General features: G+C 40.6%; 1 protein-coding gene across 1 annotated transcript; it reads left to right on the top strand.

Annotated features, from left to right (window-relative positions):
- The first annotated feature begins 3,435 nt into the window (after positions 1 to 3,435).
- LOC121864879 (sex-determining region Y protein-like) lies at positions 3,436 to 15,673 on the top strand. The gene is made up of 2 exons (XM_042364045.1): positions 3,436 to 4,241; positions 12,524 to 15,673. Exons 1-2 carry the CDS (start codon positions 4,125 to 4,127, stop codon positions 13,769 to 13,771), a joined length of 1,365 nt encoding a protein of 454 aa, XP_042219979.1. The 5' UTR covers positions 3,436 to 4,124; the 3' UTR covers positions 13,772 to 15,673.
- Positions 15,674 to 16,010: the final 337 nt, after the last annotated feature.

Consider the following 16,010-nt stretch of genomic DNA (forward strand, 5'->3'; position numbering starts at 1 on the left):
TGAAAGCTACACACATCAGGGATGGGAATCTTACATCAAGGAACTCCGTGTGATATAAAGAAATATAAAATACATTATTTCAGCGTTGTTTTGATGTATTAATACTAAGTCTAGTCATATTTAATTAAGAATTACCGATTTACCAATCATCAGATGTCTAAGATACTTTTTCATAACGAAATACTAAACCGAGAAATCTCTTATCGCCGCCATTTTCACTCCCAGCCGTCGATTTAATACTTCTCAAACAACAACACCTTAATTACTTTATCAAAATGTCGAATTTGTGATCATATATTTCATCTCAGTTCATTCACCATTCAATCTGATAACTACTATGTACTGCATAGTGTATATTTTTGGCCACCGTTGATGTACAGTCATCCACATAAGTTCTGTAGCCTCTCCAGGTGAACCCACGAACCCAGAGATTCAGATTTGTGAACCCACATACACTCTACCTTCCTTCATCACTGCCGCCTCACCTCTGGGCACGTCAAGGGAATGGTAGTCATCGGTCTTCTTGATAATTAAACTCAGCTCAGGAAATATACTTCCTATAATTTGATATTCAATTTCCTGCCGTAAATCACTTGCTAAGAATGTCTTCTTGATCAACGGTTCAGTCCCAGGGTGAAGGTGAGGAAGCTGGAGGAAGAGGAAGAGGAGGAGGAGGAGGAGGAGGAGGAGGGGAGGAAGACAAGGAAGAGGAGGGGGAGGGAGAAGAAGATAAATAGGAGGGAGAAGAGAAGGAGGAGGAGGAAGATGATAATAAGAAGAAAAGGGGGGAGAAGACAACGACCCAGCCTGTGTATGGAAAGGGTATATGACGATGTTCCCTTTGCTACACACATCTCCCCCGCGGACCGCTTGTGTAATCGGGTGATCGTCGTGATGATCTTGGTATCCCGTAAATGAAGCCTGATGCTGATACTGGCCACGACCTGTGATAATATATTTCATCAGCGATAAGATCTAGATCCTGAGCTGTTATTGATGACCCGCCTTGCTTTCCATAACATGAGGAAGAAATCAGGTTGGTGTGATGATGTTTTTACTCTGGTATAAAAGTCTCAAGTCTTATAATGTCGCAAATAGCAAGATATAGTTAAGTTATTTCACCCAGGCGTCAAAGACATAATTTAGTTTCGATTATAATGTTATGGTTGAGACTAACCTGTGACTCAATGGATTTATTTTAGTGACTTAGGTAGTGCCACTGGTTTTAGTTATGACCTATGATGCTGTCATGTAGGTGTCGTCAGTATTTGGTGCCAGTTGCCTCTGCTAGGACCCTCTCGTCTGGTTTCCTGTAACAGTGTCATTAACATGTCATATTTTCCTACTGTCTTGTTTTAGTCTCATTAACCTAATTTAACTTTCTTGTTTCTATGTTTATTTATGGTAGTGGTCCATGATGGCATTACTCTGACCCTTGCTGTTGATATTGACCTCTCGTGACCGCTGTGTTGACAACCAGTGTAAGGGTTATAACCACAACCCTTGATAACACCCATAAATTATTATGTACAATTACAACCCACACACAACCCATGATAACAACCAAACAGAGGATAACATCGACAACCCATCAGACAATCCACAACCCACGAAAAGACCCCCAACTTGTGATAATATCCAGAACTTATGATAACATACAAAGGATAACACAGAACCCACGATAACAATCCATGATTCAAAAAATACAAGGCCCACGATAACACCCATGAATTATGAAAACACAAAACCCTATGAATTATAATAATATAGAACCCATAATAACACAGAACCCACTACCCCAACATGAATCATAACAACACAATACCCACGATAACCCTAATAACACAGAACCCACGATCACCCGGAACATCGGACATTTGGAGGGAGGGTGGATAACATGATCCGGAACTCCCCCAAGACAAGGGTCGGGTTGTTGGTCCTTACGATGTGTAATAGTACCCGCTGGAGGCGATGATGTCCACGCGCCAGTGAGTACTCGACCTGTCTACCTGCCCGCCCATCCACCCCCGCCCATTTCACGTCTATATAAGTGACTTCCGCCCGTTTTACATCTCTATAAGTGACTTCTACCAGTTTCACGTCTTTATAAGTGACTTCCGCCCGTTTCACATCTTGTACACCTGGGACACCTGATGCTGACACACACACACACACACACACACACACACACACACACACACATAAATATATAGCCTATACAAAGAGAGAGAGAGAGAGAGAGAGAGAGAGAGAGACTGATAGACATATGAAGAGAGAGAATAGAGAGAAAGGAGACAGATAAAATAGATAGATAGAGACATACATAGACAGATAGTTAGAGAGACAGAGATAGATAGTTAGAGAGACAGAGAGAGATAGTTAGAGAGACAGAGAGAGATAGTTAGAGAGACAGAGAGAGATTATTCCAACATACGTTATATTCATCAACATGTTATTCTTTGTCATCCATTACGGCTCCGTTTGTTAACTTCTCTCAATTATTTCATTCTCACACCTGTTATTTCTCTTCCTTCAATATTTTCTTTATTGATTTTCATTCGTCGTAACATTCATTATTATTCAAGTAAGCTAACTCTACTGTTATCTTGTATTGATTATTTTAAATCTTGTTTTTGTTTTCTTTATTTGATTATTCTGAGGTCATAGATTTCTTTCTTAAACAGTCATCAATGGCTGTTTTACATTAAGGTGAGTAATTTTTCTTATTTACAAGACCATGACAATGCCTTAAATTCCCCATGTTCCGTCTGAGGTTCCGATAAACGCCACACTAACTTTATCTAAGAGGACAGCGATCAAGTAAGAAGAGAAGCGAAGGGGAAAGAGAGATGGTAAAAGAAAGTCCACGATCGCCAGTCGGTTTTATGAACTTTGTAAGATGCCACCACACACTCCCTTGTTGTCCCAGTGCGAGCGCTCATTGGTCCAACTCATTGCGTCACGGCCCGGGCTGACCAATTAGGACTGGGGTATGGATCTCGGTGCGTGATTTTTTCCCGTTCTATGTTAAACGTGTTTTGCATTTGCTGTTTTTATTTATTAGTATTATATTGTTTTTTAACAGGATTATTCTAAGCAAATGTGTGAAGTTATACTCGTTATATTGTCCCATGTTGTGTATCGGTATTTACTGTTTATCAGAGGAACAGCACTTCACTATAGAGGTACCGGATTTCCCTTGGTATGTACCGAAGTTGCAATGTTGTTCAAAGACAGGAGCCTCCAGAACGCGTTTAATGTATTTAGAATATCGTTAACTAATACATTAATATTCAATAGACACGCTAGATGAACGAATAATTACGATACAGAACAGAAGTTAAAAATCATGAGTAGGTCACCTCCCCCCACCCCCCCGGCCGTCCACCCACCAACAAAGGTCGCGCTAACCGATGCTCAAAAGCCATGTGTTCTGATTTCTCATGCCCAGTGTAACACACACCTTCACGCGGGAAGGAGGAGGACCCTGGCTCCACCGGACAGTGCCAGTGTCACTTGCAACTCGGACGCGCATGGACGTCAAGTGCCGACCCTTATTCTGTCACACAGTTTACAAGTTTTAGAAAAAGTTTTTGGTGGAGATGAGAGTTTAGTGAGAGTGACCTGTATGATGGGGAATGAGAAAACCTTATTTAAAACATTGGAAAAACTTAACATTTTATAAAGTTGTGACAAACGTATATATACATATAAGTTGGACTTGTCAAGAACTTTGATGTATGTTAACAATATTACAGCAAGAGAGAAACTTTTAGTGAAAGAGAAAAAAGTTACTGAAGTACTTGGAGAAGTTCTTGGACAGGCACGCCCCCTCGCGGCCAGACGCGGGGAAGAAATTGATTCCAGGCGCAGGAGGCGTCATAGAACATTTGCCTAACATTGCCTCCTTCACCGTGCCCAAGACTCCATCAGTCTGTCCAAAGCTCCCCCAACGTGCCCAGGACACCCATCGTGGCAAGTACTCAACCAGCGTGTCCATAACTCCTTCAACGTGCCCAGGACTCTTTCAATATACCCAGGACTCCCTTCTCAACGTGTCCGGAACTCCATTACTGTCACGAGGACTACACCATCGTGCCCAAGAGTATCTCAGCAGCAGCAGGATGTTGCCCCAGGGGATGCAGGACGTGGCGGTGGAACATCCCCTCTCCGCGGGTGCCAGCTTCGGCTCCCTGGCAGTAGACGAGAGCTCTCCTACACCTTACTCAGACGCCACGCAGGTGAGAATTCTATCATCCCACCCGTCACTTACAGCTTGTTCACCTGCCCAACAGTCCTGGGATAACAGGTGTTGTGAAAGACACGTGTTAAGAGAAGATGTTATGAGGAAAACGACAGGTGTTACATTAAAGACGTGTAGTTGAAAATAACACAAGTTGGGGGAATACTTGTAGAGAGGGTCATAAGGGAAGTGTTATAGGGAGGAGGAGCAGCAGGTGTTGAGGGTTAATTATCAGGTGTGGTGAAGAACGGAAGCTGAGGGATATAACAGGTGTTACGGAAGAGGCATTTGTTGTAAAGAACAGTAGTATTGTGGGAAATAAAATGTCTCACCTCACAGGTGTAATGTGTCCCAAGTGTCACCTCACGGGCGTAATGTGTCCCAAGTGTCACCTCACAGGTGTAATGTGTCCCAAGTCTCACCTCACAGGTGTAATGTATCCCAAGTCTCACCTCACAGGTGTAATGTGTCCCAAGTCTCACCTCACAGGTGTAATGTGTCCCAAGTCTCACCTCACAGGTGTAATGTGTCTCAAGTCTCACCTCACAGGAGTAATGTGTCCCAAGTCTCACCTCACAGGTGTAATGTGTCCCAAGTCTCACCTCACAGATGTAATGTGTCCCAAGTCTCACCTCACAGGTGTAATGTATCCCAAGTCTCACCTCACAGGTGTAATGTGTCTCAAGTATCACCTCACGGGCGTAATGTGTCCCAAGTGTCACCTCACAGGTGTAATGTGTCCCAAGTCTCACCTCACAGGTGTAATGTGTCCCAAGTCTCACCTCACAGGTGTAATGTGTCCCAAGTCTCACCTCACAGGTGTAATGTGTCTCAAACCTCACCTCACAGGTGTTCTCTGGTAGGTCATGCAGGTGTTCTGGACGGCTGTTTGTGGTCTAATGTGGTACATCTAGTGTTGTATAAGTCCGCCACTTACAGAGATGATCATAAAGTTGTCAAGAGAGACAACTCGGATAAAGTGTTAATATTCTGTGCCTGTAAGTTCCTCCACACTAAATGATCGCAGCGAATTTTATATAAAGTGAATTGTGGCATGATACTGAAGGCTCACTGTGTGAACCGGACTACAGACCACGTGCTTTATCCAAAGTATATAGTTACTAATAGAAGCTGTGTATGTTGACTGAGGAATATATATAAACACCCACAAGTTCACACATACTGTATAATTTAGTATCTTAACCTTTAAGGGTACGAAAACATAATATATCTTACTCAAGGTAACAATAAACAGGAAAAAAAACAATATAAAAACAACAATCCAAACGACTTTTGGATTTGGCGCCGCGTATTTGAATCCTGGCAAACAAATCCCGAAGAGTTTAGTGGGTCTGTGTGATGACAGGTAGGCGAGCGAGGCCTTAGCTGTTACTACTGAGGCGGCCACTCGCTTCCCTCCTTCATATTTCTAAGTTATTCCTCTTCTTTGATATATGCGATATTTTATATATAGACGCAGAATCATATACAATATAAATTAATATCTAATAACCCACAATATATTACAACCTTACGGGTAGGTTACTCTCTCTTCATCTGCTACTTAACCCGTTTTTATAATCTACTGTATAAATGTGTTATTGACAGAACGTAACCAGCTTAATTTACATTAAAAAACTATCTCTCATCTTTTGCAATCGTAAAATATTCCACAGAGGTAATTAGACATTTTTTCCTTCTCAACGTGTAAATGTTTGGCAGCATCTCGTGTCGTGTGGGAGAGGTAACCAAGGAGTTCATCATGAGACATACGAGCAAGGTAAAGTCGTCTCCATTAGGTTTATGGAGGTCTCTACGACTACTCTTGGCACGTGGACGATGTGTTGATAAAGTGGACGTGACTCTCGTCTCTCTGTTGTGATTCACAGTATGACGATGTAGTTTGTGACGGACCTTGATCACAGTATCTTAGGACCGTACGTGTAAATGAAAGAGTTTACGAATGGACCGCTAATCCACGCGTTAAGAGCATCGTAGAAGTCTTCATGATATTAACAGATTAGATGTTACGTTCTTCATTAATTAACTCACACAGCACGGTACAGCCACAGTACATAACACTAAATAACTCCCATAGGTCTAAATAACTCCCATGAACCTAAATAATTCTCTCATAGGTCTAAATACATCTCATAGACCTAAATAATTTCCCCATAGGTCTAAATAACCCCCTAGGCCTATGGTGTATTTATCATAAAACCAACGATATATTTTCTTCGTGACTCAAGTTCAAGTACCAAGTGAAACTAATCTCTGACACGAGCAAGAGCCGAGAATGGTTCTTCTCAAGAGACGAAGATTAAGTTAACATGACATTCCTCGTCTACCACACAGTGAGGCGAGGCTAAACGATTACACGCTCAACAACGGAGTAAATAAAAAAAAATAACGTAAAACTTTAATATATCGTCCATAAATTAAAAGCTATCGTAGTGGTGAATGTAAAGTTAAGAAAGCAAAAAGTACGTTGCGGATGTAACAAGAGGCGCGAAAGGCAAAACGATCACACATTCAGCTAAACTGCAAACGATACGACACGACAAAACGACTTATGTACACCGCCGGAACTGAGTATAAGCAGTTCGACGGCACAAACGAACAGATACACAATAGTAATGGAACTTCCAAACTGATATACCGATAATTGGGTTACATCACGAAATCCCAGGCGAGAAAACTCACCAGTTCGGAAGTCGTGATGAGCGGTGTTGCTGGCGCGGGGATCTGCGAGATGTGTTGGGATTAGTGTCCAAGGATTTCTGGTGATCCTGGGGAATCACCTGGTCGCTATCCCACCTGTAGTCACTTTAAAGCCCCGAGGATTACAATATAATCCAGGAGAATGTTGGGTGTTTTTTTTCACAACTAAAAAGTTTAGTTTTTGTTACGTAGAGAAGACATGTTTTGTTCTTTATTATATTAGTTATCTTTAAATATTTGTTTTAAGAATGAAGAAAAATATGTTAGGTTCACTAATATAATGACAACAGAGTTCTACATGTGTGTATCAGCAACTATCAGAACACCCACATAACAGCTGTCAGAACACCCACACAAAATCTGTCAGAACACCCACAACAACTATCAGACCACCCACACAACACAGCGGTATATAATTGCCAGATCAACGATTTAACAGACGGGATTCAATGAGAGACTAAACTGTGAGTGTAGTGGAGAAGTGAGAGAGAATTGAGAGATACTGGTTAGAGAGGGAGGGGGAATGAGAGAGAGAGTTTAGAGACACTAATGAGAGTGACAGAGAGAGAGTTGAGAGAGGGAGGGAGAGTTGAAAGATACTAGTGAAAGAATGAGAGAGCTGGAGACACTTGTGAGACAGGGAGAGTGAGAGAGAATGAGAGATACTAGTGAGAGAGGGAGGGAGAGTAGGTGTGGGGGAGGAAGCTAGAGAGGGGCACCTGTTGAAACTACACGTGGGGGAGGAGGCTGCCGCTGACGCACGCTTCCGCTCTCTACCTGTCGCACCCCGTTCTTCTGTCACACCCTTATACTCGACCTGTCACACCCTTATACTCGACCTGTCACACCCTTCTACTCCACCTGTCGCACCCTGTCAGTCTACGTTTCGTACCCTGTAACTCAAACTGTTACTTTCCACCATCCTCACTTGCTACCATCCTTCCTGCCGCACCCTACACTCTGCCTGTCACACCCTACCTTTCTGCTTGTCACACCCTGTCACTCGAACCATTACCCTGTACTTATACGAGTCACGAAATAATAACAAAACCTTAATATTATGAAGACAGGAAATAAGATTCACAAGACAGAGAAAGAAAATAAGGAAGAGAAATAAGGAAGAAAATACAGTTGACAGAAAGAAGGTCAGACACCCCAACAACGTCACAAGAAACTCCATAACTCCGTACCCGAGCACACAAAGGTTCGCCTCCTGATTACACCTCGTAGTTGAAGGTAGACACTTACACCTAACTCATTAACTTGACACAGAGCACAAGAATACTGTTCAAATATTGCATTATATACTTTACTTACACTCTACCATAACTAGATAATATTGATACATTCATTAAACATCAATTAAGGAATAGAATTAATGTACTTGGGTTAATATTTTTTTGTGGGTTGGGGAAGGGGGGGTTAGGTCATGCGCCATAATTGAATCTAGTGTGATATGATAGTATCTAATCAAGGTAGAGCTGTGGAATAATTATTATAGTGTATTTAGGTATTTATTTTTGTTCCTTATGTCAACAAGTTAGGTTTTTTTTTATATAATGGTTTCAGATGTAAGGAAGTTTCACCGCAAGAAACTTTCTATATCCGGGTCCCGTAAGAGCTAGAAAAACTTAATTATCAAACACGAGAGAAAACTTGGCGTGACTTATCCAAATAATAAGTTGGCGTAATGTGTAGTTTTTTCTCGATTTATTGTGTTCACGGACGCAAGAGCGGACGAACACACGAACGACAAGAGGGAATAAAATGGAGAAATGAAAATGGATAAGTGAGGAAAGACGTAGAAGAAATGAGAAGAAGGAAGAAGAGATAAATAACGATTACTCCTATTTCTAAATTTTTTTAAAATTCATTCCTGATATTCATTTACATTCGAAGATCTCAATAATTGTTTATTATCTATTTACATTCACTTGATCCGTTTAGTACTGTTCCCTCTTCCTCTATCTACTTGTCATTCTCATCTGCATCATACAGCGAAACACCATACTTCTGGCTATCCCTTGTTCCACGGTGATTCATTTGTCACATAAGTCTTGTAATTTTTTTCCCACGTGGCGGAGGATAATGGGAGGCGTTCAAGAACAATAATAGTTACTCATCATCTGTTGTGTTCTTACTGTAATGTTCCTCGACCACAACAAAGTACTGAAAATCTCTTGTTTATCTCTGTTGGTTTGTACAGTTTAATATTAGTTATAAATAGTATGTTCATTCTTGATATTGAAACAGTTTATTTAGCCAGAAAAATACAGATACAGAGTCGATAATAATAACAGTATTGGCATGGATGAGCCAGTTGAGAGCCTGAGCTCTCTTGAAGGCACCTGTTATATAATGTACATTTATCTCAAGGAAGTATTATGTAACGTTATTATCAGCTGGAATAGTACACGTAACATGGTGGTAGTAAGAACATATCAGAATGTTACCACGGTTATCACTTTGTTATTTATTTAATTTAATTGTCTTACTTATTTTTTAAATTTATATTATAAGTATATACATAATTTACAGTGAAGTTGATATACATTAATAATTAATATAAGGGAGGGAAGCAATACAATCTGGGTTGTATTAAAGTGGAACAAGAGGACAGAAGCTGTCAGTTTCATGTCCTGTCGGCAACTATATTTATTGCAATTTGTAATTTCTATCTATCTTCATGACCATTTATGATATAATGGTTTTGGTGGTATAATAAAAGCAGGAATATAAAGCAAGTGTTACAAAAAAATTAATACTTAGACAATAGATATTTTTTTAGAGATGATTTAAAGGAAGGGAGCGTAGTCTTTGCTGGGATGGGTGGGGTTAAGTTGTTCCACACCTTCACACGGTGATATTTTATGGAGGTCTGGGACTGAGAGGAGCGTATGGGGGGTGGTCTTAGTAGCTCTGGGTGTCTTAAGTTGTGTAGCTCTGATTATTCCGGAACTGGAAATAATCACAGATTTGTAAACATATTGGGCACACATCAGTAGGTGTTAATATCCTCGAATTTTAATATTTTCAATTTAGTAAATTGTTCGTTAATTGTACAGCTCTCTTCTGTGCAATAATCAGGCTTCTTCTTCTCTTTTTTTTCTTCTTCTTCTTCTTATTATTATTATCAAGAAATCACTATAAGAACGCATGATTAAATTTCAGAACGAATAAATGCCTGAATCTTCGTGGTTATTTGCGGACAACGAACTGAACGAGTGTGTGTGTGTGTGTGTGTGTGTGTGTTAAGAGTGTGTAGTGATAGATTACATGCTAGAGTGTTTATCTAAGGAGCATGTACAGTATGTTTTAAGAGTGTGTAGTTAGAAATCATATATGTTAATGTGTGTGTATATCCTTTAAAGTAGGAAACTGAAGTGAATGTGAGTTAGGGTGTGTCGTAATTCTGGTCAATAATTCAATAATCACATATAATTCAGTAACATAAGAGGACAAGTTGGAAAAACGAAAAACAGTTTTGTTTAAGATTGTTGGAATAATTCTATCACTAACAAAGTAAAATATGTGTCAATAGTTTAAATTTTTTACCAACGAATTATTTTACACCATGACTCAACGAATGTAAGAATCCCACGAATTAGAATCAAGTAAATATTATCATTATCAACTTACTCGATTTTCATTGGTTAATAATCCAGAGAGAAACATCCATCACGGTATAACAATATCTTATCATTATTAGTAACGGAATGTTCATTGGTATTTAGAAACGAGTGTAAAGATTATAACACGGGGAAGGTGCCGGTTAGAAATAGCAAGCGTACCACACTCATAAGACGGTACCTGGCTGCCTACCCCCCGACACCCTCACGCCAAGAATGCCCCGCCGACCTCACCATTTGCTCCACCTTTGCTAATCCACCTTCGGGTTGTTTACTATATAAAAACAAAAACAAATGAAAAACGATAAAAAACGACATGACAATGAACATCTCGATGGTGTAGCGTGGGGGCTAGACGCTAGTTGGATCTACCATAATGCTAGTAGCGATAATAGTAATTTAATTTCAATAATTGAAAGACTTATTGATTTTGCCGATAATAATACTAGTAGCAACAGCAATGGTAACACACATACCATAAATATTATTATTATTATTATTATTACTAACACTATTGCAAGTACTACAACAACACCTACTACTACAACAACTACAACTGTTACTTCACTACTAACACAAACATATGATATTGTTACTGCAACACATCCCAGTGTTACATAAAGGCAACACAAACCAAAATAACCTAAGTAACCTTACTCCCATTCTAAATATTCCCCAAACACACCAGTTACATTATGGCAATGTTCTGATATTAAATAAACCCCAACAAACTAACACTACCATGACAACTACACCCAAACAAACACACGCCACTATTAAATGATGTCAAGTAAAAAAAAACAACAAAATAAAAACTGGATCAAATAAACGGTAGTTAGGCACAATCTGTGTTGGGCCGCGCCTGGGCATGTGTTAGGCCCGAGCTCGGTAGTGTTTTCATTCGGGTACTCGAGGTTAAGTCTGGTATCCGATGGGTATTAATTTTTTCCCAAGTGTGGCTGTAAATTTAGCATAATGTGTACCAGGTGGCGGCCAACCACGTCGCTCTCTGTTCACCGCGGGTTTTTTCGTTTATAATGTGCTTTTTGCAACCACTTCGAGAGTTCTGCCAGATTTTTGAGGTCAGAAATTCCATTTTTTTAGTGCTATGCTTACTTTTTTCAGCAGTGGCGGAAGTTCCACACTGTCGCACGTAAGAACTGAATCTCCGACGAAAAAATCTGTTATTTCTTCCTAGCGTTGACCACTCGGGTGAACACAAAGATAAACATTACAAAGACTCTTGAAAGAAGTAATTCTTAGTGACATATTTCCACGAGTCATTAAAAATTTGTGTTGGGAGATGTTACAGTACCTTGTGGTCAGCGCCACCTGGGGGAATTACTAAAGACTATTTCTACTTTTTTCTCAATCTATTGGTTCTCTCACTCGGCCCAACTAACACCTACGGCTTTATCTATTAATATTTTTGGTGGAGGGGAGGGTGACACATTATGGCAGTTTAAATGTATTGGTAAACATCGACGTCTTACTTTAATTTAAAATAAGTGAACGAATGGTGTCGTTAGTAAATGCATACGGAGGTTAGGTAGGTTAAATTTTCGATGGTCAGTGAACGGTAACGTTTTACATATGTTGAACGTCGTAAAAGTTTTTATTTTCATCAACACTTGGCAATAAATGTTCTTATACCAAGGTCTCTGAGACATGTTATCTACCCTAAGCTTTTGTTTCGCTTGATGGTCGGTGTTTCACAAACATTAATTGTCCATCATGTTAAAGTCAGAGAGATATATGTATTAATGAGTCAATTTTCCCACTGGTTGTTATAAATATTGTAAAATTAAATATACGTGTTTTTATAAGTGAAGAGAATACAGTTTGCGGATTTATTTTGTATCCATATTTAAGCGGATCTATTACTGTATGTAAACACAGTTGATAATGGAATGTTTTCTGTCTTCCTCAGACCAAGAAACATCCGCCCAACCACATCAAGCGGCCCATGAACGCCTTCATGGTGTGGTCCCAGATGGAGCGGCGGGAGATTGTCAAGTTTGCACCGGACACCCATAACGCCGAGATCTCCAAGCAGCTGGGTCGCCGCTGGAAGTTACTGACGGAGGAACAGCGACGACCTTACCGTGATGAAGCAGAACGACTGAAGCAACTGCATATGCGTGAATACCCTGATTATAAATACCGACCACGTAAGAAGTCAAAAGACCCACTCAAGGGCGTCTCGGAGCGCAGCGGCGGGAAGGTGTCGAAGGTTCATCAAATGAATAATATATGTAAGGAGTTCGCTAACAGTATCAAGCCCAAGGATGGTACCAACAACAAGCCTCAACTCGACCTTCACACTCTAGAGGACCACGTTAGCTGGTCGTTGCCGCTGACGCCCACTTCCCCGCCTCGGGTCCCCACCAGCCCCGCGACCTCCGATCTTCCAGACTCCCCAGAAAGCGCCTTCAATTTTGATGATCACGCGTTCATCAGAACATCTATGGTCAACTACACTCCCACACCCACACACAGTTACACTACACCCAACGAAGGTCATCCTCGCTCAACCACAATCACCAGCACGTCTTTCTCCTACCACAACTCTGTTCCTGTCTCCTCCTCACCCAACAACTCCCGGACAAGTAGCTGTGCCTATAGTGTTCCTCAAAGACAGCAACCGTACCAGCCTCATTTTTACCAGGAGCAAAAGCTGGCACACAGTTACCTGAAGCACGAGGCAATCAACAACATGAGTTACCTGAAACGGGAACAACACGAATATGCGGAACAGTTACGTTTACAGCACCATCAGCAGCATCAACATCAACAGAAGCCAAATTATCAACAACATTCATGTCTCTACTCGCCAGTCAGTACGCATTCTTCCTTCTTCGCCTCTGCTGTTATGGCACAGCAACAACAGCAACAGCACCAGCACCACCAGCACCACCACCAGCAGCCCCCACAGCCTGCTGTTAAAGTTGAAGCCCAAGAGACCCACCCAGCGACCCTGGATGACCTGGATAACATCGGGGTTACCGAACTGATCCCAATGACCTCTGATCTGAAGGTGGAGTTGGAGTCGTTAGCTGACTTGGGCTACGAGTCAGGAGGGTCAGCGGCCAGCAACTGGGCGAATGTTGGGATCACCACCAACACTCCCAATGTTCTCGCTGACTTTGAGATAATGAACGCATGGATCAACTCCTGAACCATCCATGTATGAAGCCAAAAGTTAATGTCTTTCAAAACTTGTGCATTCAATGGCTACAGAACATTCTTGCCCTGTTGTACATTAGTGAAGTGCACAAAGACTCTTATTATGGTATTACAAATAAACAAAACCTTGTGTACATTTTCTCTTCTTGTAAGTCATTGACGCACATCTTTACATCTTGTACATAGAAGAAGAATCAACTGTCATCGCCGGGTATTCCTAGAAATAGTTACCAGTTCAGCTGATGAACTTCGTGCTTGCCCAGTATTTAAAAAAACAAAACAATAAAAATAAACGTCTCACCTGGACAAATGAAAATCTAGTCAGTCACAATCGCTGATACAATCACAATAAAAACATTCAACTCAGAAATTGTGACACCGGATTCTGAGACAGTACTTAACGTCACGGAAAAACATAAACGTAAATTATTCTCAACAATGTCACAGTCTCAGCTCTCGCTATGGTAAGTTAACTAGAACACAGGCCTAAAATAATGCGAGTCTACCAGGTTAAATCTAAACCACTAGGAACAATTTATAGGCAAAAATAACATACTTTCTTTAGGTTTCAATGTCCTATATCAACAACACCGAATGTAAACAAACCCATCATATGCCTTGTCAAAATCCTGTGTTGTGGTTAGATTAGCGGAGTTTAAGGTTGAGTGAATGTTGACCAATACTTGTACTCAGGCTGGTATTGAGTGAATGGTGACACTTGTACTCTGGTAATAGGAAGGTATGGACTCAAGTCTTAATTCGTATCTAGAGTACATATCTGTCATCATCACTAATCAATACTACTAGCCTGAAATGTAATATAATTATTCTTTCAGTGGAGGCTTGATGACGACTTGCCAGCATACGTTAGCGTAAACCTTACCAACCTTCTGCTATCAATTTATCTTCCAAATACAAATAAAACAATTAATGACACTCAGCTAACTTCATATGACACAAATTAACTTCACGACACGTAATTAATCCCATATGACACTCAAATTGACTACATATGGCACTTAACTTACTTACTAGTGTAATAATAATAAAAATATTACGACACCTATATATGACAGAGATGTTGGTCAAGGTTACAACAACAGTATGACTGGTTGGGTTGTCGTCAGCTCACAGCACTGGGAGAGAACGTTAACATTGCCGTTCTGGTGCATATTGGTACTTGTTCCTGACTCTAATATGTTGAGGGCACTGTGAGCTAAGACATAATTGTACTGCATCATTATAGAATCTTCACCCTATTATAAAGAATAATAGTTTAAATAGTCAAATATGATGGACATATTATATATAAATCATAATATAATCTTCATCATATTTACAGTTATAATAATATAAGCAAAGTAAATATTGAGAAATTATTTTACTAATGATAATAACCCAACTCACAGATGCCCCAATATGTCTAGAGATTTTCCAGATGAAATTTATTAGTCTCCTGAAGTAAACGACAAATATTGTATTGTAAAAAATTATTGTCCGAATTTTTTGTTGTGTGTTTTTTTACGAATGTGTATCGCAGAATTTTGTGGTAGGAGAGTAGAAAGTTTTAATTAGATAATATATAGTTAATATATATAAATATATATTATGAAATATATATTAGAATGACAGAAAGAATGTGTGGCGGTTCAGCTCAACGAAAACAACGAACAAGAAAGCTGGATTTTTCTTGGTTTCTGCTGTACTGTACTTACACCCACGGACACACACACAAACTCTAAGCGCCCTCCTACACTTCCTGCACTTACACCCACGGACACACACACTAGGCCATCTCCTGTACTTAAACCCACGGACACACACACTAGGCCATCTCCTGTACTTACACCCACGGACACACACACACACACACTCTAAGCGCCCTCCTACACCTCCTGTAAACCCACGTTAAACCTCCTGGACACACACACACACTAGACCATCTCCTGTACTTACACCCACGTACACACACACTAGGCCACCTCCTGTACTTACACCCACGGACACACTCTAGGCCACCTCCTGTACTACACACACTACGTACTTACACCCACGGACACACACACACTACGCCTCCTACACCTCCTGTACCCACACACACACACTCTAAGCGACCACCTCCTCCATGTACTTACACCCACGGGCCACCTCCTGTACTTACACCCACGGACACACACACTAGGCCACCTCCTGTACTTACACCCACGTACACACACACTAGGCCATCTCCT

This window comes from Homarus americanus, unplaced genomic scaffold (genome assembly GCF_018991925.1).
Source record: "Homarus americanus isolate GMGI-L3 unplaced genomic scaffold, GMGI_Hamer_2.0 scaffold38488, whole genome shotgun sequence".
Classification (NCBI taxonomy): domain Eukaryota; kingdom Metazoa; phylum Arthropoda; class Malacostraca; order Decapoda; family Nephropidae; genus Homarus; species Homarus americanus.

Coding starts and splice junctions, on each gene's coding strand:
- LOC121864879 (XM_042364045.1), top strand. CDS start 4,125: ATGTTGCCCCAGGGGATGCAGGACGTGGCGGTGGAACATCCCCTCTCC. Junction 4,242..12,523: donor CTTACTCAGACGCCACGCAG/GTGAGAATTCTA, acceptor TGTCTTCCTCAG/ACCAAGAAACATCCGCCCAA.